At 46.1% G+C, this 26554-nt stretch overlaps 1 protein-coding gene across 1 annotated transcript; it reads left to right on the top strand.

The window, feature by feature from the left end:
* The first annotated feature begins 435 nt into the window (after nucleotides 1-435).
* LOC134949778 (protein kinase C delta type-like) lies at nucleotides 436-1870 on the top strand. The gene has a single exon (XM_063938512.1). The coding sequence runs from the start codon at nucleotides 494-496 to the stop codon at nucleotides 1868-1870; it is 1377 nt and encodes a 458-aa protein (XP_063794582.1). The 5' UTR covers nucleotides 436-493.
* Nucleotides 1871-26554: the final 24684 nt, after the last annotated feature.

Raw genomic sequence — 26554 nt, 5'->3', positions numbered from 1 at the left:
ATTTCCCAAATTTTTAACAATCATTTATATGTACATCCGTGAAAATCAGAAACTTCCATGTGAAGAACGGGTAGAACAGCTAGTAGGAATAATAAGCTGAAATAATTGGTTTTATTGAAAGAAGTAAAATAAATCAAATCAAAGCCTAATAACAATATTATTATTAGAACGTATTAAAACATGGTTGATCAAAGTTTCTAATACATAATTCAATAATTTTTTATAACATTAATAAAAAACAAACACACATGGTTTAAACAAAAATAATTTGTACAGGATGAAACTTTCATACAGCCATAATGTAGGTGACCTTTAGGACTAAGCTCAGCTGCACTATTGTGACATCACAGACACTGATGACATCACAGACACTGCTGACATTCCACAGCTACTTATACAGCTGCTGATGCCCCTGAACTTCACACAGCAGACACATCTTGTGACTGCTGGTTTGTTTTTTTCTCTCAGTCCTATTCTTGTCTTTGGACATAACATGGGAACTACTAGGAGAAAGAAAGCTAAAGAGAAACGTAGATACAAAGGCAAGCAGGTAAAGAGGAGCAGGAAACTGAGCAAAAGAGCAAAAAAGCAGGCTGCCAAGAGAAAGGTGAGAAGAAATGCATTGGTTGCACGGATACAGAAAGGCTGGGGACGATTTTCGGCATTTCTGAAAAAGAAGAAAGATCAGTTCCTACATTTATGTAGCAGATTTCCCAGATTTTGGCACAGGAGAAACATGGACATTGCTCAAGATCCAGGGGAAGGATGCAGCCATTGGGCAGACCGTCCAGACATCCGACCAGGTCAGCAAATTGCACAAGAGAGCTGCACTATGACCACCAGCAACAACAGCACAGCCACTGCCCCCTTAACAGTTGAAACATTTACTTTCCACTCGCTACTTGGAAAGGGAGGTTTTGGCAAAGTGATGCTCGCAACAGATGCTATTCGTAATGAAAGAGTGGCAGTTAAGATCTTAAAGAAGAGAGCATTACTACAAGCCATAAAAAGGAGGCCATTAATAAAACATGAGGACATTTTGGTCGAGAGTCGAGTCCTTCAGTTGGCAAATGAAAGCAATTTCCTAATCCATGGAAATGCGGCCTTCCACACAGAGAACTATCTATACTGTGTGATGGAACTGGCTGATGGAGGGAACCTGTTCCATTTTTACGATGAGAACTTTCTGGAGCTAACCACAATAACGTTTATAGCGGCAGAACTGGTCTGTGGCTTGCAGTTCATGCATTCCAGAGGAATAATACACAGAGACCTAAAATTGGGTAATGTTTTGCTGACCTCAGATGGACATGTAAAGATCGCAGACTTTGGTCTTTCCCTCCTGAATACATATGGAAAAACCGATGCCAAAGTACTTGGTGGAACACCGGCCTATATGGCTCCAGAAATTCTAACTCAACAGTCATACAGTGCAGCTGTAGACTGGTTCGCATTTGGTGTTATGATATATAAACTCACCCTACGAGAGTTCCCTTTTCCGGGAGAGAATCGTGCAGAGATAACGAAGAAGATCCTTACACAAGAACCACCAAATTTGTGGCTTACTGATGATGTAACAGAGGACTTTATATCCAAACTCCTTTGCAAGAACCAGTTCCGCAGGCTCGGGGTAAAGGGCAATGTGCGAAAACACCGCTTCTTCTCTTCAATTAACTGGAAGATGATAGAAACTGGAAAAGCAACATCCCCAGTAAAACCAGACAAGACCTCCATGTATACTGGTCAAAAACAACAAATCCATGCGCCCAACAGTGAAGCATTCAAAGAGCCAATTGCTGCAATGGACCAAAGCGTTTTTGATAACATTCAATTTGTTTGCCCTAAATGGAGTGAAACATATCATAATTAGAGATGAGCGGGTTCGGTTTCTTTGAATCCGAACCCGCACGAACTTCACTTTTTTTTCCACGGGTCCGAGCGACTCGGATCTTCCCGCCTTGCTCGGTTAACCCGAGCGCGCCCGAACGTCATCATGACGCTGTCGGATTCTCGCGAGGCTCGGATTCTATCGCGAGACTCGGATTCTATATAAGGAGCCGCGCGTCGCCGCCATTTTCACTCGTGCATTGAGATTGATAGGGAGAGGACGTGTCTGGCGTCCTCTCCATTAGAATAGAGATAGATAGATTAGATAGAGAGAGATTGTGCAGAGTCGCAGACAGAGTTAGTTTACCACAGTCAGTGACCAGTGCAGCAGCTAGTTAACTTTTATTTAATATAATATATCCGTTCACTTCTCTCTGCTATATCCGTTCTCTGCCTGAAAAAAAAAACGATACACAGCACAGTCAGTCACACAGTGTGACTCAGTCTGTGTGCACTCAGCTCAGCCCAGTGTGCTGCACAGTCATCAATGTATAAATTAAAAGCTTATAATTAATTGTGGGGGAGACTGGGGAGCACTGCAGGTTGTTAGCAGGAGCCAGGAGTACAATTATATTAATTAACAGTGCACACTTTTGCTGCAGGAGTGGTGACCAGTGCCTGACCACCAGTATAGTATTGTTGTATACTACTAATATCTCTTTAAATATCAACCAGTCTATATTAGCAGCAGACACAGTACAGTGCGGTAGTTCACGGCTGTGGCTACCTCTGTGTCGGCACACGGCAGGCAGTCCATCCGACCAGAATTGTATTATTTATTATTATATACCTACCACCTAACCGTGGTTTTTTTTTCATTCTTTATACCGTCATAGTGTCATCCTAATTGTTACGAGTATACTACTATCTCTTTATCAACCAGTGTACAGTGCGGTAGTTCACGGCTGTGGCTACCTCTGTGTCGGCACACGGCAGGCAGTCCGTCCGACCAGAATTGTATTATTTATTATTATATACCTACCACCTAACCGTGGTTTTTTTTTCATTCTTTATACCGTCATAGTGTCATCCTAATTGTTACGAGTATACTACTATCTCTTTATCAACCAGTGTACAGTGCGGTAGTTCACGGCTGTGGCTACCTCTGTGTCGGCACACGGCAGGCAGTCCGTCCGACCAGAATTGTATTATTTATTATTATATACCTACCACCTAACCGTGGTTTTTTTTTCATTCTTTATACCGTCATAGTGTCATCCTAATTGTTACGAGTATACTACTATCTCTTTATCAACCAGTGTACAGTGCGGTAGTTCACGGCTGTGGCTACCTCTGTGTCGGCACACGGCAGGCAGTCCGTCCGACCAGAATTGTATTATTTATTATTATATACCTACCACCTAACCGTGGTTTTTTTTTCATTCTTTATACCGTCATAGTGTCATCCTAATTGTTACGAGTATACTACTATCTCTTTATCAACCAGTGTACAGTGCGGTAGTTCACGGCTGTGGCTACCTCTGTGTCGGCACACGGCAGGCAGTCCGTCCGACCAGAATTGTATTATTTATTATTATATACCTACCACCTAACCGTGGTTTTTTTTTCATTCTTTATACCGTCATAGTGTCATCCTAATTGTTACGAGTATACTACTATCTCTTTATCAACCAGTGTACAGTGCGGTAGTTCACGGCTGTGGCTACCTCTGTGTCGGCAGTCGGCAGGCAGTCCGTCCATCCATAATTGTATTATTATTATAATATATACCACCTAACCGTGGTTTTTTTTTCATTCTTTATACCGTCATAGTGTCATACTAGTTGTTACGAGTATACTACTATCTCTTTATCAACCAGTGTACAGTGCGGTAGTTCACGGCTGTGGCTACCTCTGTGTCGGCAGTCGGCAGGCAGTCCGTCCATCCATAATTGTATTATTATTATAATATATACCACCTAACCGTGGTTTTTTTTTCATTCTTTATACCGTCGTCATAGTGTCATACTAGTTGTTACGAGTATACTACTATCTCTTTATCAACCAGTGTACAGTGCGGTAGTTCACGGCTGTGGCTACCTCTGTGTCGGCAGTCGGCAGGCAGTCCGTCCATCCATAATTGTATTATTATTATAATATATACCACCTAACCGTGGTTTTTTTTTCATTCTTTATACCGTCGTCATAGTGTCATACTAGTTGTTACGAGTATACTACTATCTCTTTATCAACCAGTGTACAGTGCGGTAGTTCACGGCTGTGGCTACCTCTGTGTCGGCAGTCGGCAGGCAGTCCGTCCATCCATAATTGTATTATTATTATAATATATACCACCTAACCGTGTTTTTTTTTTCATTCTTTATACCGTCGTCATAGTGTCATACTAGTTGTTACGAGTATACTACTATCTCTTTATCAACCAGTGTACAGTGCGGTAGTTCACGGCTGTGGCTACCTCTGTGTCGGCAGTCGGCAGGCAGTCCGTCCATCCATAATTGTATTATTATTATAATATATACCACCTAACCGTGGTTTTTTTATACCACCTAACCGTGGCAGTCCGTCCATAATTGTATACTAGTATCCAATCCATCCATCTCCATTGTTTACCTGAGGTGCCTTTTAGTTCTGCCTATAAAATATGGAGAACAAAAAAGTTGAGGTTCCAAAATTAGGGAAAGATCAAGATCCACTTCCACCTCGTGCTGAAGCTGCTGCCACTAGTCATGGCCGAGACGATGAAATGCCAGCAACGTCGTCTGCCAAGGCCGATGCCCAATGTCATAGTACAGAGCATGTCAAATCCAAAACACCAAATATCAGAAAAAAAAGGACTCCAAAACCTAAAATAAAATTGTCGGAGGAGAAGCGTAAACTTGCCAATATGCCATTTACCACACGGAGTGGCAAGGAACGGCTGAGGCCCTGGCCTATGTTCATGGCTAGTGGTTCAGCTTCACATGAGGATGGAAGCACTCAGCCTCTCGCTAGAAAACTGAAAAGACTCAAGCTGGCAAAAGCACCGCAAAGAACTGTGCGTTCTTTGAAATCCCAAATCCACAAGGAGAGTCCAATTGTGTCGTTTGCGATGCCTGACCTTCCCAACACTGGACGTGAAGAGCATGCGCCTTCCACTATTTGCATGCCCCCTGCAAGTGCTGGAAGGAGCACCCGCAGTCCAGTTCCTGATAGTCAGATTGAAGATGTCAGTGTTGAAGTACACCAGGATGAGGAGGATATGGGTGTTGCTGGCGCTGGGGAGGAAATTGACCAGGAGGATTCTGATGGTGAGGTGGTTTGTTTAAGTCAGGCACCCGGGGAGACACCTGTTGTCCGTGGGAGGAATATGGCCGTTGACATGCCAGGTGAAAATACCAAAAAAATCAGCTCTTCGGTGTGGAGGTATTTCACCAGAAATGCGGACAACAGGTGTCAAGCCGTGTGTTCCCTTTGTCAAGCTGTAATAAGTAGGGGTAAGGACGTTAACCACCTCGGAACATCCTCCCTTATACGTCACCTGCAGCGCATTCATAATAAGTCAGTGACAAGTTCAAAAACTTTGGGTGACAGCGGAAGCAGTCCACTGACCAGTAAATCCCTTCCTCTTGTAACCAAGCTCACGCAAACCACCCCACCAACTCCCTCAGTGTCAATTTCCTCCTTCCCCAGGAATGCCAATAGTCCTGCAGGCCATGTCACTGGCAAGTCTGACGAGTCCTCTCCTGCCTGGGATTCCTCCGATGCATCCTTGCGTGTAACGCCTACTGCTGCTGGCGCTGCTGTTGTTGCCGCTGGGAGTCGATGGTCATCCCAGAGGGGAAGTCGTAAGCCCACTTGTACTACTTCCAGTAAGCAATTGACTGTTCAACAGTCCTTTGCGAGGAAGATGAAATATCACAGCAGTCATCCTACTGCAAAGCGGATAACTGAGGACTTGGCATCCTGGGTGGTGAGAAACGTGGTTCCGGTATCCATCATTACTGCAGAGCCAACTAGAGACTTGTTGGAGGTACTGTGTCCCCGGTACCAAATACCATCTAGGTTCCATTTCTCTAGGCAGGCGATACCGAAAATGTACACAGACCTCAGAAAAAGAGTCACCAGTGTCCTAAAAAATGCAGCTGTACCCAATGTCCACTTAACCACGGACATGTGGACAAGTGGAGCAGGGCAGGGTCAGGACTATATGACTGTGACAGCCCACTGGGTAGATGTATGGACTCCCGCCGCAAGAACAGCAGCGGCGGCACCAGTAGCAGCATCTCGCAAATGCCAACTCTTTCCTAGGCAGGCTACGCTTTGTATCACCGCTTTCCAGAATACGCACACAGCTGAAAACCTCTTACGGCAACTGAGGAAGATCATCGCGGAATGGCTTACCCCAATTGGACTCTCCTGTGGATTTGTGGCATCGGACAACGCCAGCAATATTGTGTGTGCATTAAATCTGGGCCAATTCCAGCACGTCCCATGTTTTGCACATACCTTGAATTTGGTGGTGCAGAATTTTTTAAAAAACGACAGGGGCGTGCAAGAGATGCTGTCGGTGGCCAGAAGAATTGCGGGACACTTTCGGCGTACAGGCACCACGTACAGAAAACTGGAGCACCACCAAAAACTACTGAACCTGCCCTGCCATCATCTGAAGCAAGAAGTGGTAACGAGGTGGAATTCAACCCTCTATATGCTTCAGAGGTTGGAGGAGCAGCAAAAGGCCATTCAAGCCTATACAATTGAGCACGATATAGTAGGTGGAATGCACCTGTCTCAAGTGCAGTGGAGAATGATTTCAACGTTGTGCAAGGTTCTGATGCCCTTTGAACTTGCCACACGTGAAGTCAGTTCAGACACTGCCAGCCTGAGTCAGGTCATTCCCCTCATCAGGCTTTTGCAGAAGAAGCTGGAGGCATTGAAGAAGGAGCTAACACGGAGCGATTCCGCTAGGCATGTGGGACTTGTGGATGCAGCCCTTAATTCGCTTAACAAGGATTCACGGGTGGTCAATCTGTTGAAATCAGAGCACTACATTTTGGCCACCGTGCTCGATCCTAGATTTAAAGCCTACCTTGGATCTCTCTTTCCGGCAGACACAGGTCTGCTGGGGTTGAAAGACCTGCTGGTGACAAAATTGTCAAGTCAAGCGGAACGCGACCTGTCAACATCTCCTCCTTCACATTCTCCCGCAACTGGGGGTGCGAGGAAAAGGCTCAGAATTCCGAGCCCACCCGCTGGCGGTGATGCAGGGCAGTCTGGAGCGACTGCTGATGCTGACATCTGGTCCGGACTGAAGGACCTGACAACGATTACGGACATGTCGTCTACTGTCACTGCATATGATTCTCTCAACATTGATAGAATGGTGGAGGATTATATGAGTGACCGCATCCAAGTAGGCACGTCACACAGTCCGTACTTATACTGGCAGGAAAAAGAGGCAATTTGGAGGCCCTTGCACAAACTGGCTTTATTCTACCTAAGTTGCCCTCCCACAAGTGTGTACTCCGAAAGAGTGTTTAGTGCCGCCGCTCACCTTGTCAGCAATCGGCGTACGAGGTTACATCCAGAAAATGTGGAGAAGATGATGTTCATTAAAATGAATTATAATCAATTCCTCCGCGGAGACATTGACCAGCAGCAATTGCCTCCACAAAGTACACAGGGAGCTGAGATGGTGGATTCCAGTGGGGACGAATTGATAATCTGTGAGGAGGGGGATGTACACGGTGATATATCGGAGGGTGAAGATGAGGTGGACATCTTGCCTCTGTAGAGCCAGTTTGTGCAAGGAGAGATTAATTGCTTCTTTTTTGGGGGGGGTCCAAACCAACCCGTCATATCAGTCACAGTCGTGTGGCAGACCCTGTCACTGAAATGATGGGTTGGTTAAAGTGTGCATGTCCTGTTTTGTTTATACAACATAAGGGTGGGTGGGAGGGCCCAAGGATAATTCCATCTTGCACCTCTTTTTTCTTTTCTTTTTCTTTGCATCATGTGCTGATTGGGGAGGGTTTTTTGGAAGGGACATCCTGCGTGACACTGCAGTGCCACTCCTAGATGGGCCCGGTGTTTGTGTCGGCCACTAGGGTCGCTAATCTTACTCACACAGCTACCTCATTGCGCCTCTTTTTTTCTTTGCGTCATGTGCTGTTTGGGGAGGGTTTTTTGGAAGGGACATCCTGCGTGACACTGCAGTGCCACTCCTAGATGTGCCCGGTGTTTGTGTCGGCCACTAGGGTCGCTAATCTTACTCACACAGTCAGCTACCTCATTGCGCCTCTTTTTTTCTTTGCGTCATGTGCTGTTTGGGGAGGGTTTTTTGGAAGGGCCATCCTGCGTGACACTGCAGTGCCACTCCTAGATGGGCCCGGTGTTTGTGTCGGCCACTAGGGTCGCTTATCTTACTCACACAGCGACCTCGGTGCAAATTTTAGGACTAAAAATAATATTGTGAGGTGTGATGTGTTCAGAATAGGCTGAAAATGAGTGTAAATTATGTTTTTTGAGGTTAATAATACTTTGGGATCAAAATTACCCCCAAATTCTATGATTTAAGCTGTTTTTTAGGGTTTTTTGAAAAAAACACCCGAATCCAAAACACACCCGAATCCGACAAAAAAAATTCGGTGAGGTTTTGCCAAAACGCGGTCGAACCCAAAACACGGCCGCGGAACCGAACCCAAAACCAAAACACAAAACCCGAAAAATTTCCGGCGCTCATCTCTAATCATAATGTGCCAATGGAAGTAGATCCTGTATCACCAGAGTATTACGACCTACTTGCTGCCTGCCTTGACGTCTACTACTAAATATCTGGAGAGGCACAGCTCTACCATCTGCTCTGGGCTACCTCCCTGGAGGCGCGCCACCTGCTACTTCTACCTACCACCACCTGCTTGTCGCATCCTCGGCTGAGGATGCACTATGAGAGCTGGGGATTAGGGCTACTGGCGACACCCCAAGTACAAAAAAAACGACATTAGGCAGCCACCTCATGGGTGTGTTGGAAGAGCTGCTAAGCTGGTAATTACTTTTTAAAATGTTGACAGTTACATTCAACTCATTGATAACTTAAGTACTTTAAAACGTAAACCCAGGCAACGCCGGGTACTTCAGCTAGTAATAGATAAACAAACTGGTATCCTGCCCTGCACTGTATCAACACTAACGGAGGCCTTAAACACAAGTAGTGCCAATTGAAAGTAATGCCCCTTTCACATCGCCAAAATAACCTGTGTTTGTGATGTGAAAGCATATACGTGTCTCACAGGGGTATGCATAGAATTGATAGGAGAAATATAGCACACAATGGGGTAAATGTATTACCCTCCGATATGGGGAAGAAGCAGTATCAGCGCACGTTATGTGCGCTGCCGCTTCTCCCCCATGTAAGACACTGGCGGAGTGTGCTATGCGCCCCTGTCCATATCGGCAACAGATAGCAGGCCGATATGTGCAGGCAATGTATGAACAGTCAGCATCACTGACCGTTCCAACACCTGCAGTTGTCAATTTCGACTGCTGCAGGTGGCGATGCCCATAGACCACAGCAGGGACAGAGCTGTGGCCGGCTCCGGAGTGCACAGGAGATCTCGCGTGAGTAGCGAGTTTCCGCGCATGCGCACAGGAGCCGGCCGGGCAGGGAGAGAACGCGTATCAGCACAGAGCTGACGTGCTGTATGCTCAGGGGGACATCGCCGGAGGGGCAGACAAAATGTTAATACATCTTGTTGATGTGCCTTCCTGCTTCACCTCAGTAACCTGTGATAAGACAACATAAAGTGTAATTAAGACCTTGGGATAAGAGCATATAATATACGAGTTATAATAAAGCCAGATGAATACAATCACAATTCACGTGTGATCACAGTTGTTATGCTTTGTATTTAATAAAGCATAATGATAATTATGTTAATTACACTTCTATATTGTTTTTTCACAGGTTTGATTTGTTCCAGTGGTTGAACATAATAATCAAATATATAGGCACCTAGGAACATAAATGGATAGGATATTAATAAATTCACTAATTTTATTAAAGATATCTATTGGTACCCATAACACATGAACACATTCATGTCTGTCAAAAATACAGATGTGGATAGGACTAAATAATAGGGCAATAAATAGGTGTTGGACAAACACCTATGAGCACTCAATCATTATATAAATGACGAGAGTATTATACTCCCGTTATATAAATCACTAGTGAGGCCACACCTTGAATACTGTGTACAATTCTGGGCACCTTACTACAAAAAGGATATCCTGGAGCTAGAAAAGGTTCAAAGGCGGGCGACCAAACTAATTAAGGGTATGGAGGCGCTGGAATACGAGGAAAGGCTTGCAAGACTAGGCATGTTTACACTGGAAAAGAGGAGATTAAGAGGGGACATGATCAACATTTACAAATATATAAGGGGACAATATACAGATCTTGCGCAGGACCTGTTTTTGGTTAGATCAACACAGAGAATTCGTGGACACTCGCTCAGGTTAGAGGAGAGGAGATTACACACAATACGGCGTAAAGGCTTTTTTACGGTAAGGACAATACGTGTTTGGAATTCCCTGCCTGAGGGAGTTGTAATGGCCAACTCAGTCAACACCTTTAAGAATGGGTTAGATAAATTCCTAATGGATAAGGATATCCAGGGTTACGGGGCATAGTCACGCACTATGGTTATTATAAAAAAGAAGGGTTAATCGGAACGGCAGTCAGCAACTTCAGTCAAAATTTTATACAAAATAATCGTGCATAGGAGACCACAAATAGGTTGAACCCGATGGACAATTGTCTGTTTTCAACCTTAGATACTATGTTACTATTATAATTCACCTTTGCCACAACACCACACACAGTTACTTATATCCCAATGTGGGAAGAGAATAACAGGAAGTAATATGGATACCATATATAATTAAAACTCTATAACAACGTGTATCTATAAGATCTGTGAGGAATGTCTACATCCTCCTAATATAGGGAATGAAATAAGGATCCATATGTTTATACATGCATAATTGATATAAAGGGATGGGCAATAATAATCATATACTTAATACAACTGAATTAAATAAAATAGATAAATAATAATCAACCTTGTATAAATCTATGGATCATTTTGTGGATAAATATAAAGTGCCACACAGCTTTTTCTCAGAATAATATTAGCAGTAGCTTGAATTAATCTCAATTTCCAACCCATCTGACTACTAAAAGCAGGAGAGATAAGAGAAAAATTGTAATTGGCGGAAGAGAATGTCAATCAAAAGTGATAACGAATGATTGACTGATGACGGCTATATAGCTCCCCTGAGCCCGACATACGGTTTCCTATGATTAAGCAGAAATGCGAAACGATCGTTAGGAGGACACATAGCTATTGTGTCCGTGTTTTTATATTGCTATCCATTGTTGTTACGGGCGATAGCCCTAAATGTGTGCACATTGAAAAGCTGTAGTAACTAGATGCCGAGCCAGACTACATGTGTGTGAGGCGGCACAACGACAATAGCCGCTGTAGAAGCGCACACAGTGCCAGGGACAGCAATATAATAGCGTCTCCGGACAGACATGAACGCCGGAGACGGCAAAGTAATAACAGCTGTTGCCGCATATGTGTTTAAGTGATTCTTAACGGGACCTAGCCGAGGGATGTATTCATGAAGCAGTGAAAAGTGTGGAGAAGTGAGCCTGTGGAGAAGTTGCCCATGGCAACCAATCAGCTGCTTCGTACAATTGTATAATATGTAAATTATAAATGTTACCGTAACACTGATTGGTTGCCAATTGCCATGGGCAACTTTACCACTGGCTCACTTCTCCACAATTTTCACTGCTTCATGAATAATCAGATTAGTGACAGCGATAACAGGTGCACACTATCAGAGGCGGTTTTAGACCTCATGGGGCCCTAAGCAAGACACTGATTGTACCATGCACATCGACGTCCATTACTCACATTACACCGCACAGCGACATTCAATACTTACATTACAGTGCACAGCGACGTCCATTACTCACATTACACCGCACAGCGACATTCAATACTTACATTACAGTGCACAGCGACATCCATTACTCACATTACAGCGCACAGCGACATCCGTTACTCACAATACACCGCCCAGCGGCTTTCGGTACTCACGTTGCAGCGCCCAGCGGCTTTCGGTACTCACATTGCAGCGCCCATCGGCATCTGTTACTCACATTACAGCGCACACCGGCGTCCAGTGCTGCCCGTCAGTGTGACAGGCACAGTAGCAACCAGCAGCAGAGGGGACAGGGCGGCGCAGCAGCGGGGATGCAAAGCAGGGAGAGCGACTCTCCAGCCTGGCGCCTCCCTGCTTTGCATCCCTTTGCTGAGCGGGTTGTGTCGGGCCTGGTTCTAGGGTCAAGTTTAGAGTTGGCATTAGGGTTTAGGGTTAGTGTTTAGGATTAGGGTTTACAGTTTAAGGTTACGGTTTGGAGGTTAATGTTTAGGGTGTAGAGTTATGGTTAGGGTTAGAGTTGGGTATAGGGTGAGTGGTTATGGTTGTATTTAGAGTTAATATTAGCATGCTTGCTGTGTGTGTCGTAGCCGCGCACCATACTCACTCCCCCCTACCCCAATCAGTGTATGCCACTGCTGCTGCACACCAACCCAATCCGGCCCGATCAGTGTAAGAAAATGCTGCCCCAGCAGTACTTACCACTACGAGCCCGCACCCTCTTCACTCCACTGGCGCGCATCCCTGGCCGGCTCCTCTCTCTGTGCGTGTGACGTCATGACAGGTCACACACACGGCACAACACTGACTGACACAGCATGCTGAGGCACACTTGCCTACTTCAGAGATTATAGATTACACTGTAATGTGCCGCGTGGATCGTCGTTGCGGGGGGTAAGGGGGGGGGTTACAAAATCCACCTCAGGGGCATGTTTATCTCCACCTATGGGCGTATCTGTTGTCACTCAGGAGTGTGTCCTGTAGGCAGATGAAAACAAAAGTACAAAGTGGTACACACTGACATTACCCCTACATTACACAGCAGAGCTACATACTGACATCACACCTACATCATTATACACATACAGTATATGTGTCAGTAATCTGGCTCTGTTAGATACTACTACTTTGAAGTTTAAACTTTAATGTTCTTAAAAAAACAGGCCACCTTAGGGGTGAGAGAAGGCCTCTGCTGCCTCTCCCACCACTACCGAGACACAGTCTAGCCAAGTGAGACCTTGCCCAATGGCTAGCGCTACTGTGCTAGGCGTCCACCGCTATTCGTCTTTGAACCTCTGCAGACTTGTGTCTGCCGGAAAGAGAGATCCAAGGTAGGCTTTAAATCTAGGATCGAGCACAGTGGCCAAAATGTAGTGCTCTGATTTCAACAGATTGACCACCCGTGAATCCTGGTTAAGCGAATTAAGGGCTCCATCCACAAGTCCCACATGCCTAGCGGAATCGCTCCATTTGAGCTCCTCCTTCAATCTCTCCAGCTTCTTCAAAAGCCTGATGAGGGGAATGACCTGACTCAGGCTGGCAGTGTCTGAACTGACTTCACGTGTGGCAAGTTCAAAGGGTTGCAGAACCTTGCACAACATTGAAATCATTCTCCACTGCGCTTGAGTCAGGTGCATTCCCCCTCCTTTGCCTATATCGTAGGTAGCTGTATAGGCTTGAATGGCCTTTTGCTGCTCCTCCATCCTCTGAAGCATATAGAGGGTTGAATTCCACCTCGTTACCACCTCTTGCTTCAGATGATGGCGGGGCAGGTTCAGGAGTTTATTTATAGAACAAAAAGAAAAAAAGGGCACAACAAAGTGACCCCCTGGCGCTGATTGGCAATTTACAATTAATGCATATATATGTCTTATAGTGTTTATAAAAGAATTATATATATATATGTTTAATATTTATGACTGAGGAAGCCGCCGAGTGCTGTAGGCGGAGAAACGCGTATCACTCTGCTCCTATTTACCTACGAGGATTACACCACAGATCTACCTCATTGTGCTGGGCAAACATCCAAGGACCTCCGGATAAGGCTCTTATACAGGCATTTGGGCACCAGAGCCGGGAGCGAAAAGGATCTGAACCCAGGAGGTTATGTGGTAATTATTCTCACACAACATGGCCATGTTATAACATCAGCTGAGGTGTAGAAAAAGTATCCATGTCCGTTTGGAGTAAAAAGATCACATGTTCATTGTTCAGCTGCTAATCTAAAAGCAATCAAGTGACTTTATGCTATATATCTAATCAGCTTATAACCATCAGCTGATCTGTAAAACATTCTTTTTCTTTCAATGAAGGTTATATTCCGGCTTACATGCTAAAACTACAAGCATTTAATTCATTTGCTGTTGTATACACCTTCTAAATGAAAAGGAACAGCCACTGACATTGCTGTGTGGTTCAATCTACTTTGAAAGTTAACATCATTTGAATCCATAAGTGCGTGGACTTGTATTTACTACCCTACACTCTGCACGGGAAACTGTGACAAAATTACTTCTAAACACAGCTTTAAAAACCTGAAAAAGTCTAAGCTTCAATCAGGAGCATGGTCACCTTGTAATACTGAAAGGAAACAGCGGAATCCATTTGTATCTAATTGTTTATCTTATTGCACTGAGCAGAGTATTTATTTTGTGAATGTGTTATTATTGTTTTTAAACTGGCCAGATTTTTTATAATATTGTATAAAGGGAAATGCTGTAATGTGTATTCTGATATATAGGTAAACGAAGGAGCTTTATATAATAATTAAAAAGCAAAATATAAATAAAAATAAAAATAATAAAAAATGTTTTTTAATAAGTAATCTAGTAGCGCTTTCTGTTTTTTTTTCTTGTTTTACAGGTTCAGGAGTGTTTGCTGGTGCTCCGGTCTTCAGCACGCGATGGCTGAATGCCGAAAGTGGCCCGCAATTCTTCGGGCCACCGACAGCATCTCTTGCACGCCCCTGTCGTTTTTTAAATAATTCTGCACCACCAAATTCAATGTATGTGCAAAACATGGGACGTGCTGGAATTTGCCCAGATGTAATGCACGCACAATATTGGTGGGTACAACTGCATTTTTTAGGACACTGGTGACTCTTTTTCTGAGGTCTGTGTACATTCTCGGTATCGCCTGCCTAGAGAAATCGAACCTAGATGGTATTTGGTACCGGGGACACAGTACCTCAAGCAAATCTCTAGTTTCCTGTGAATTAACGGTGGATACCGGAAACACGTTTAACACCACCCAGGCTGCCAAGGCCTGAGTTATCCGCTTTGCAGCAGGATGACTGCTGTGATATTTCATCTTCCTCGCAAAGGACTGTTGGACAGTCAATTGCTTACTGGAAGTAGTACAAGTGGTCTTCCGACTTCCCCTCTGGGATGACGATCGACTCCCAGCAGCAACAACAGCAGCGCCAGCAGCAATAGGCGTTACACTCAAGGATGCATCGGAGGAATCCCAGGCAGGAGAGGACTCGTCAGACTTGACAGTGACATGGCCTGCAGGACTATTGGCATTCCTGTCTAAGGAGGAAATTGACACTGAGGGAGTTGGTGGTGAGGTTTGCAGGAGCTTGGTTACAAGAGGAAGGGATTTAGTTGTCAGTGGACTGCTTCCGCTGTCACCCAAAGTTTTTGAACTTGTAAATGACTTCTGATGAATGCGCTGCAGGTGACGTATAAGGGAGGATGTACCTAGGTGGTTAACGTCTTTACCCCTACTTATTACAGCTTGACAAAGGCAACACATGGCTTGACACCAGTTGTCCGCATTTCTGTTGAAATAATTCCACACCGAAGAGGTGATTTTTTTTTGTAATTTGACCAGGCATATCAATGGCCATATTCGTCCCACGGACAACAGGTGTCTCCCCGGGTGCCTGACTTAAACAAACCACCTCACCATCAGAATCCTCCTGGTCAATTTCCTCCTCAGCGCCAGCAACACCCATATCCTCATCCTGGTGTACTTCAACACTGACATCTTCAATTTGACTATCAGGAACTGGACTGCGGGTGCTCCTTCCAGCACTTGCAGGGGGAGTGCAAATGGTGGAAGGCGCCACCTCTTCCCGTTCAGTGTTGGGAAGGTCAGGCATCGCAACCGACACAATTGAACTTTCCTTGGGGATTTGTGATTTAGAAGAACGCACAGTTCTCTGCTGTGCTTTTGCCAGCTTAAGTCTTTTAATTTTTCTAGCGGGAGGATGAGTGCTTGCATCCTCATGTGCAGCTGAACCACTAACCATGAACATAGGCCAGAGCCTCAGCCGTTCCTTGCCACTCCGTGTCGTAAATGGCATATTGGCAAGTTTACGCTTCTCCTCAGACGCTTTTAATTTAGATTTTTGGGTCATTTTACTGAACTTTAGTTTTTTGGATTTTACATGCTCTCTACTATGACATTGGGCATCGGCCTTGGCAGACGACGTTGATGGCATTTCATCGTCTCGGCCATGACTAGTGGCAGCAGCTTCAGCACGAGGTGGAAGTGGATCTTGAGCTTTCACTATTTTACCCTCCAGATTTTTGTTCTCCATTTTTTAATGTGTGGAATTATATGCCAGTAATATATCAATAGCAATGGCCTACTACTATATATACTGCGCACAACTTAAATGCACCACAGGTATGGATGGATAGTATACTTGACGACACAGAGGTAGGTAGAGCAGTGGCCTACTGTACCGTACTGCTATATATTATATACTGGTGGTCAGCAAAATTATGCACTGTCCTACTACTATATATATACTGCGCACAACTTAAATGCACCACAGGTATGGATGGATAGTATACTTGATGACACAGAGGTAGGTAGAGCAGTGGCCTACTGTACCATACTGCTATATATTATATACTGGTGATCAGCAAAATTATGCAGTGTCCTCCTCCTACTGCGCACAACAACTAAAATGCACCACAGGTATGGATGGATAGTATACTTGACGACACAGAGGTAGGTAGAGCAGTGGCCTACTGTACCGTACTGCCATATATTATATACTGGTGGTCACTGGTCAGCAAAATTCTGCACTGTCCTCCTACTACATACTACAATGCAGCACAGATATGGAGCGTTTTTCAGGCAGAGAACGTATAATACTGGTGGTCACTGGTCAGCAAAACTCTACACTGTCCTCCTACTGAGTGGCGTAAGTTCGTCCCAGTCGCCCGGAGGCATGATAAATGTTGGTGCCCCCTACATATACACACACACATACCATATGTAGCTATCCGGCACGAAGGGTGAATAGTAGCAGCGTGCTCAAGTACCTTTCCCAATAGTAATATAGATACACATAGAAAGTGGACGCACTCCAAGTCAGTCATTACAATAAAACAGACACTAGCATACCATTATAGTACACCTACAGTGCTCCCTCACCCGCCAGCAGGTCTCGATGGAGATGCTTTGGCGCAGCGGTGTGCTGATATAATTAGTGTCCACTCTAGGATTTTTTTAGGGCAGGGTGCTGATCACGGGGAGGGCACATTTTTCCATTCGGGAGGGCACATTTTTAATTTAGATGGGCAAACTTAGGTACATACTATAATGCTTGGTGCTACCATACCTATGGTCCAAAACATGAACAGTGCGCGCCGAAGGCGCGCAGCAAAAATCTAGGGGCATTGTTTCGTGGGGAAGGGGCGTGGCCACATAATAGTGGCAATTCACATTACACCACACGGTAGTGCACCTAATACACATTGCACCAGTTAGAACCTCCTATACACACTGCGACAGGTAGAGCACGTTATACATATTGCGTCAGATAGAGCACGTTATACACATTGCGCCAGGCAGAGCACTGAGGCACACTGCACCAGGTAGAGAGCACTGAGGCACACTGCACCAGGTAGAGAGCACTGAGGCACACTGCACCAGGTAGAGAGCACTGAGGCACACTGCACCAGGTAGAGAGCACTGAGGCACATTGCACCAGGTAGAGAGCACTGAGGCACACTGCACCAGGTAGAGAGCACTGAGGCACACTGCACCAGGTAGAGAGCACTGAGGCACATTGCACCAGACAGAGAGCACTGAGGCACATTGCACCAGGTAGAGAGCACTGAGATTGAAGTTTACAGCTGCAAAATACTTACAAGGTTAATTTAGCCTAGGGGGACTCTCATGTGCTTACCGCGTCCGGCGGCGCACGGCTGGGTCCGGCGGCAGCAAACGGCGGGGCGGCAGGGCTCACAAAAACGGGCAGGGTGGGATAAAGCTGTTTACAAAAGGGGCAGGGCACAGCGTCCTGTCAAAGACACCTAGCGTAAACACTAGATATATATAAAAAACTCACACAAACGCCTCATTCACTTAAACACACACATCTCTTTCACTTAAACACACACGCCGCTTTCACACACATACCTCCTTCACTTAAAAACACACCCGCCGCTTTCACACACACACAAACATGCCTCCTTCACTTAAAAACACACACATGCCGCTTACACACACACACACACACACACACACACATGCCTCCTTCACTTAAAAACACACATGCCGCTTTCACTTAAACACACACACGCCGCTTTCACTTAAACACCCACACATGCCTTTCACTTACACACACACACACACACACACACACACACACACACACACGCCTTTCACTTACATACACACACACATGCCTTTCACTTACACACACATGCCTTTCACTTACACCCACACACACATGCCTCTCACACACACATTCAGAACGGACACCCCTCCATATATTTATAAGGTAGCATGTACTCAGACCAGGTGTGTGCTCTGTACACAGTCCTGTAGAAATGCTCAAATGCCTCCTTTAATCCTTTCCTCTCACACACATACCTCTCACACACAAACACACCTCTCACACACGTCTTTCACTTACATACACATGCCTCTCACATACACATGCCTCTCACTTACACACACACACACACACACACACACACACACACATGCCTCTCACTTACACACATACACATGCCTCTCACTTACACACATACACATGCCTCTCACTTACATACACATGCCTCTCACTTACACACACACATGCCTCTCACTTACACACACACATGCCTCCCACTTGCACACACATACATGCCTCTCACTCACACACACACACACACACGCCTCTCAGCTACATACACATGCCTCCCACTTACACATACACACATGCCTCTCACTTACACACACACATGCCTCCCACTTACACACACATACATGCCTCTCACTCACACACACACACACACACACACACACACACACACATGCCTCTCACCTACATACACATGCCTCCCACTTACACACACATACATGCCTCTCACTTACACACACACACACACACACATGCCTCTCACACACGCCACTCACTTACACACACACATCACTCACTTACACACACACACGCCTCTCACACACATGCCTCTTTTACTTGAACGCACAACTTTCCTTAAAAACACACACACCTCATTTTAAAACAAGCACACACAAAACACAGTGCTCTTTCCCCCCAAATCCTCCCAAATACATCTATCCCCCACCCCCCACACAGTGCCTACCTTTGGCTATCATCAGGCTGACACGGAGCACGGAGGAGCAGAGAGCTTCGGCTGGCTTGCTTAACTAGAAGGGCCCGGGAGGAGTGCGCTCTGGAGCTCCCCCTAGCTGCATCCAGTGCCAGCTCTCTGTAAATACAGGAGGCAGCTTCCGTGTCACTGACACAGCTCCTCCGTCTGCAATAGCAGCGCGGTCCTCAGGCAGCGGGAGCCAGTGGAGGAGATGTGCCCCCTTGCGGTCAGGAGCCCGGCAGCAGCCGACTCCACTGCCTCCCACAGTTCCGCCACTGCTCCTACTATATAATACTGGTGGTCCCCAGTCCCAACAATAAAGCACACTGAGCACAGATATTTGCAGCACACTGAGCACAGATATGGAGCGTTTTTCAGGCAGAGAACGTAGATATTTGCAGCACACTGAGCACAGATATTTGCAGCACACTGAGCACAGATATTTGCAGCACAGTGAACACAGAAACTGAGAGAACGACAGCCACATCCTCTCACTATCATCTCCAATGCACAAGTGAAAAATGGCGGCGATGCTAGGCTGCTTATATAGAATACGAATCTCGCGAGAATCCGACAGCGGGATGATGACGTTCGGGCGCGCTCGGGTTAACCGAGCAAGGCGGGAGGATCCGAGTCTGCCTCAGACCCGTGTAAAATGGGTGAAGTTCGGAAGGGTTCGGATTCCGCGGAATCGAACCCGCTCATCTCTAATATATATATATATATATATATATATATATATACAGGTTGAGTATCCCTTATCCAAAATGCTTGGGACCAGAGGTATTTTGGATATCAGATTTTTCCGTATTTTGGAATAATTGCATAACATAATGAGACATCATGGCGATGGGACCTAAATCTAAGCACAGAATGCATTTATGTTTTATATACACCTTATACACACAGCCTGAAGGTAATTTTAGCCAATATTTTTTATAACTTTGTGCATTAAACAAAGTGTATCTACATTCACACAATTCATTTACGTTTCATATACACCTTATACACACAGCCTGAAGGTCATTTAATACAATAATTTTAATAAATGTGTGTATTAAACAAAGTTTGTGTACATTGAGCCATCAAAAAACAAAAGTTTCATTATTTCACTCTCACTCAAAAAGTCCGTATTTCGGAATATTCCGTATTTCGGATATTTGGATATGGAATACTCAACCTGTATATACAGGTTGAGTATCCCTTATCCAAAATGCTTGGGACCAGAAGTATTTTTGGATATCGGATTTTTCCGTATTTTGGAATAATTGCATACCATAATGAGATATCATGGTGATGGGAACTAAATCTAAGCACAGAATGCATTTATGTTTCATATACACCTTATACACACAGCCTGAAGGTCAGTTTAGCCAATATTTTTTATAACTTTGTACATTAAACAAAGGGGTAAATTTACTAAGATTCGTATTTTTCCGTTTGAGGTCAAAGTTCAATCACGAATGACATCGAAAGTGTAAATATGCAACTTTTTGAATTAATTACGACTAATTTACTAAGCTGCCGTATTCTGCATTTTCGGTTTTTCCGATGTCGGTCATTCGTTTTTTTAGGCAGTGTTTTACGTGAGTGACTTGTAAAACACTGCCGACTTTAATCCAATGAATCTCGGCCGGATCTGAGTGATCCGTGCTGGGCTTCATTGTGCACCTTGTTAAAATAAAAAAGTGTTAAAATTAAAAAAAAAAATTGCGTGGGGTCACCCCTCCTAAGCCAAACCAGCCTCGGGCTCTTTGAGCCGGTCCTGGTTCCAAAAATATGGGGGACAAAAAGCGTAAGGGTCCCCCATATTTTTGAAACCAGCACCGGGCTCCACTAGCTGGACAGATAATGCCACAGCCGGGGGTCACTTTTATACAGCGCCCTGCGGCCGTGGCATTAAATACCCATCTAGTCACCCCTGGCCAGGGTACCCTGGAGGAGTGGGAACCCCTTAAATCAAGGGGTTCCCCCCCTCCAGCCACCCAAGGGCCAGAGGTGAAGCCCGAGGCTGTCCCCCCCATCCAAGGGCTGCGGATGGGGGGCTGATAGCCTTTGTTAAAAGAGTTGAATATTGTTTTTAGTAGCAGTACTACAAGTCCCAGCAAGCTTCCCCCACAAGCTGGTACTTGGAGAACCACAAGTACCAGCATGCGGCAGAAAACCGGGCCCGCTGGTACCTGTAGTACTACTACTAAAAAAATACCCCAATAAAGACATAACACACACACCTTGACAGTAAAACTTTAATACATACATCCACACCACCATACATACATACTTACCTATGTACCCACGCAGGTCGGTCCTCTTCTCCATGTAGAATCCATGGTGTACCTGTTGAAAAAATTATACTCACCAAATCCAGTGTAGAGGGCTCCTTGTGTAATCCATTTGTAATCCACGTACTTGTAAAAATAAAAAAACGGACACCCGACCACGAACTGAAAGGGGACCCATGTTTTCACATGGGCCCCCTTTCCCCGAATGCCAGGAACCCCCTCTGACTTATGTCTAAGAGGGTTCCATCAGCCAATCAGGGAGCGCCACATTGTGGCACCCTCCTGATTGGCTGTGTGCTCCTGTACTGTATGACAGGCAGCACCCGGCAGTGTTACAATGTAGTGCCTATGCGCTCCATTGTAACCAATGGTGGGAACTTTGCGGTCAGCTCACCTGGACAAAGGGGCTTGCGTGCCCCGAAACGTTGGATCACCCAGCCTTTACTATGGATTAAAAAGCACCAGCACTTTATTTGCTTCCAGCTGTGTCAGTCTCTGAGTGCCGCTGACTGTATTACAGTCTCTCTCTCTCTCTCTCTCTCTCTCTCTCTCTCTCTCTCTCTCTCTCTATATATATATACTAAAACATCAATCCGGCACTCTTGAAAACTTGCATGTAATCGCGCCGGTGCCTTCACATAAAATTTCAAATAACTCACATACCAGTGTGGCACTCAGCAATCATAAAATGGAAACAACTATCAATGTAGTAACTACATTGATAGTTGTTTCCATTTTATGAATGCTGAGTGCCACACTGGTATGTGAGTTTTATATATATATATATATATATATATATACACGCACATCTACATACATATATTTATCGTAATATAGTAAATAGGGGGGTACCAATATTTATTTTGCCTCCGGGCAACAAGGACGAACTTACGCCACTGGGTGCTATACATGTAGTGCGGTGCTACACGTGTAGTGCGGTGCTATACCTGTAATGTTGTGCAGTGCTATATGTGTAGTGTGGTGCTATACATGTAATGCGGTGCTATACGTGTAATGTGGTGCTATTCATGTAATAATGTGGTGGCTATGTATGTAATCAGGGGCAGATTGGCCACTGGGACAGATTCCGCTGCGCTCGTCCCCTGTGTCTCTACTTGTGTGTGCTCCCTCCCCATGCTGTGCTGTGTGTAGTGTGTGCTCCCTTCCTGTGCTGTATGTAGTGTGTGCTCCCCCTCCGTGTACTGTGCTGTATGTAGTGTGTGCTCCCTCCCTGTGCTGTATGTAGTGTGTGCTCCCTCCCTGTGCTGTGCTGTATGTAGTGTGTGCTCTCTCCCTCTGCTGTGCTGTATGTAGTGTGTGCTCCCTCCCTGTACTGTGCTGTATGTAGTGTGTGCTCCCTCCCTGTACTGTGCTGTATGTAGTGTGTGCTCCCTCCCTGTACTGTGCTGTACGTAGTGTGTGCTCCCTCCCTGTACTGTGCTGTATGTAGTGTGTGCTCCCTCCCTGTACAGTGCTGTATGCAGTGTGTGCTCCCTCCCTGTACTGTGCTGTATGTAGTGTGTGCTCCCTCCCTGTACTGTGCTGTATGTAGTGTGTGCTCCCTCCCTGTACAGTGCTGTATGCAGTGTGTGCTCCCTCCCTGTACTGTGCTGTATCGCCTGTATGTAGTGTGTGCTCCCTCCCTGTACTGTGCTGTATGTAGTGTGTGCTCCCTCCCTGTACTGTGCTGTACGTAGTGTGTGCTCCCTCCCTGTACTGTGCTGTATGTAGTGTGTGCTCCCTCCCTGTACAGTGCTATATGCAGTGTGTGCTCCCTCCCTGTACTGTGCTGTATGCAGGGCCGGTGCAAGGCTTCTCTACATCCTAGGCAAAATTTCAGCCTGCTATCCCCCCCCCCCCCCCCCTCCTAAAACCACACAGCGAGTCTTAATACATACAGGAAATGTGGTAAAACCCAGAAAACAGTTTCTTTTTTAATCGCATTTTAATGTTAATACATCCCATCCAGCTGACTCTTAGTGGGAACTTCAGGACAGATTGCTGCTTTAATGCTGTAGGCGTTCTACCCAGGGTGCACGAGAACTGCTAGACCAGGGCTGGAGTAAGCCTTCAGGCAGCCTATATACAGTATATCTATACAGTGGTCGAAGTGCAAATTTTGAAGTGGGTGTATGGAAAAGTAAAGGGGTAGTGGCCACTCAAAAGGGGGCGTGTCCTTCAGTGTAGTACCCCTTATGGGTTCACTACGGCTGGCCGGCGGTCGGGCTCCCGGCGACCAGCATCCCGGCGCCGGGAGCCCGACCGCCGGCTTACCGACAGCTTGGCGAGCGCAAATGAGCCCCTTGCGGGCTCGCTGCGCTCGCCACGCTACGGGCACGGTGGCGCGCTACGCGCGCCACACTATTTTATTCTCCCTCTATGGGGGTCGTGGACCCCCACGAGGGAAAATAAGTGTCTGTATGCCGGCTGTCGGGCTCCCGGCGCCGGTATACTGAGCGCCGGGAGCCCGACCGCCGGCAAACAGAAGACCACCCCCCCTTATACTATCTAGTACTGGTGCTCCTTTCACATTATACCACACAGTATGAGCCGAAATTCACATTATAGCACAAGGTATGAGCCGAAATTCACATTATAGCACACAGTATGAGCCGAAATTCACATTGTAGCACACGGTATGAGCCGAAATTCACATTATAGCACACAGTATGAGCAGAAATTCACATTGTAGCACACTGAATGAGCCGAAATTCACATTATAGCACACGGTATGAGCCAAAATTCACATTATACCACACAGAATGTGCCGAAATTCACATTATAGCACACGGTATGAGCCGAAATTCACATTATAGTACACGGAATGAGCCGAAATTCACATTATAGCACACGGTATGAGCCGAAATTCACATTATACCACACAGAATGTGCCAAAATTCACATTATAGCACACGGTATGAGCCGAAATTCACATTATAGTACACGGAATGAGCCAAAATTGACATTATAGCACAAGGTATGAGCTGAAACATGGGGGACAGGGTGTCACATGCAGGGGGTGTACAGAGCACCATACATGGGCAGGAGGGTCATCACACAGGGCAACAGGGGTAGGGGAGCACTGGGTGACATACACACAAAGGCAGTGGGGGGCGACAGGGGGGCACAAGCAGAGGCGTCACCAGGTGTGGTGACACCCGGTGCGCACCCCTGATGTACTGCCGCGATCGCGGCAAAAAGGGGGCGTGGTCTTACAGCTAGGGGGCGTGGCTTCGCGGGGATACCGGGATCGTCACTCTGGGGGCGTGCCCAGCATCTCCGGAGATGCTGGGCTTCCCCCAGAGACGGTCTCAGTGTGCTGTCGGCTCCTCTGCTATGACAGGAGCCGGGTGCTGTAACGGAATTTCACACTGCAGCACCTGGCTCCTGTCACTGCGGAGGAGCTGACATTTGGTGTCACCCCCTCCAGGTGTCACACCCGGGTGCGGGCCGCACCCCCCGCACCCGCCTTGTGATGCCACTGGGCACAAGGTGTCACGCACACAGAGGGAGGGTCCACACACATAGGGAATGGGGGGGCAGGAGGGCACAGGGCTCTCCAGCAGTCACTCACCGCCGCCATGTCCAGTCAACCTTAGCTTGAGCTGCGGTCTGTCACTGTCAACAAGGGAGTCCCGCAGCGCGGACCCAGGCAGATCCCGAAGAGGAGGCCGGCAGCAGGAGGATTTGAGCGCCAGCGTCTATGCAGCCCCATGGTGACGCGGCTGCCCGGTTGAATAATTGGAGGAATCTTGGCACTGTGCATGGGCGGCTGCAGGAGGAGGGAAGGGGGAGTGTGTGTCCGCCATAACTGCTGGGGAGTAGTGTGGTTCAGAGCTCCGGCACCGACCGCCGTGACTGGGAGCAGCGGTGTAGGGAACATGAGCATGCTCGGCCATTTAAAAAAAACAAAAAACTTCTGGGTCTGTGGAGAAGTGCCGGTGTGCCATGCTGCCGCATACCAGCCCACTTCGACCACTATATATATATATATATATATATACACACACCCACTATGTAATTAAAGATTAATGAGGCTCCTCATCTGTATGGGGGGAATTCAAGTGTTTTGTGTGCTGGCAGTGATATATATATATATATATATATATATATATGTGTATGTATATATATGTTTATCACTAAATGTTTTTAAACTTGAAGCTGCAGCATATAGCAGTGAGCACTTTAAGTGGTTGTGTCACGCTCTCATTAGGGGCAGACACTGGATTTCTCAATTGAATGTTTGTTTACAGCTCCGTTACCAGGGTGCGTTGCCATGGACGCACCGCCGGGCTACCGGCGCGTCACTTCCGCTGAGACGCGGGTGACGTCAGTCCGGAGGTCCAGCGGCCGCGGCCAGCGACATCAGCATGCGGGGATGTTCTGATTGGGGGTGAGTGGTATTTATTTGCACTATTTGTCATTTTGCACTAATCCTGACGAAGGGGGAGACCCCGAAACGTTGATCTGCACTAATACAAAGTTTGCTGCTATTTTGAAGACTCCGAGTGCCGCCTCGTTTTTCATGTTTGTATCTAAGGTGGACGCAGTCCACGGAGGAGGGCACCTGAGCAAGACAGTCCCGCGTTAGGGACATATCCAAGTGCCGGAGTTTATTTTTCTGTATATATATATACACATACATATTAGAGATGAGCGCCTGAAATTTTTCGGGTTTTGTGTTTTGGTTTTGGGTTCGGTTCCGCGGCCGTGTTTTGGGTTCGAACGCGTTTTGGCAAAACCTCACCGAATTTTTTTTGTCGGATTCGGGTGTGTTTTGGATTCGGGTGTTTTTTTCCAAAAACACTAAAAAAACAGTTTAAATCATAGAATTTGGGGGTCATTTTGATCCCAAAGTATTATTAACCT

This window comes from Pseudophryne corroboree, chromosome 8, assembly GCF_028390025.1.
Source record: "Pseudophryne corroboree isolate aPseCor3 chromosome 8, aPseCor3.hap2, whole genome shotgun sequence".
Lineage (NCBI taxonomy): Eukaryota > Metazoa > Chordata > Amphibia > Anura > Myobatrachidae > Pseudophryne > Pseudophryne corroboree.
This window is presented reverse-complemented; position numbering and strand designations above follow the sequence as displayed.

What these genes read in the sequence shown, in the direction of transcription:
- LOC134949778 (XM_063938512.1), top strand. Translation starts at nt 494, where the DNA reads ATGGGAACTACTAGGAGAAAGAAAGCTAAAGAGAAACGTAGATACAAA.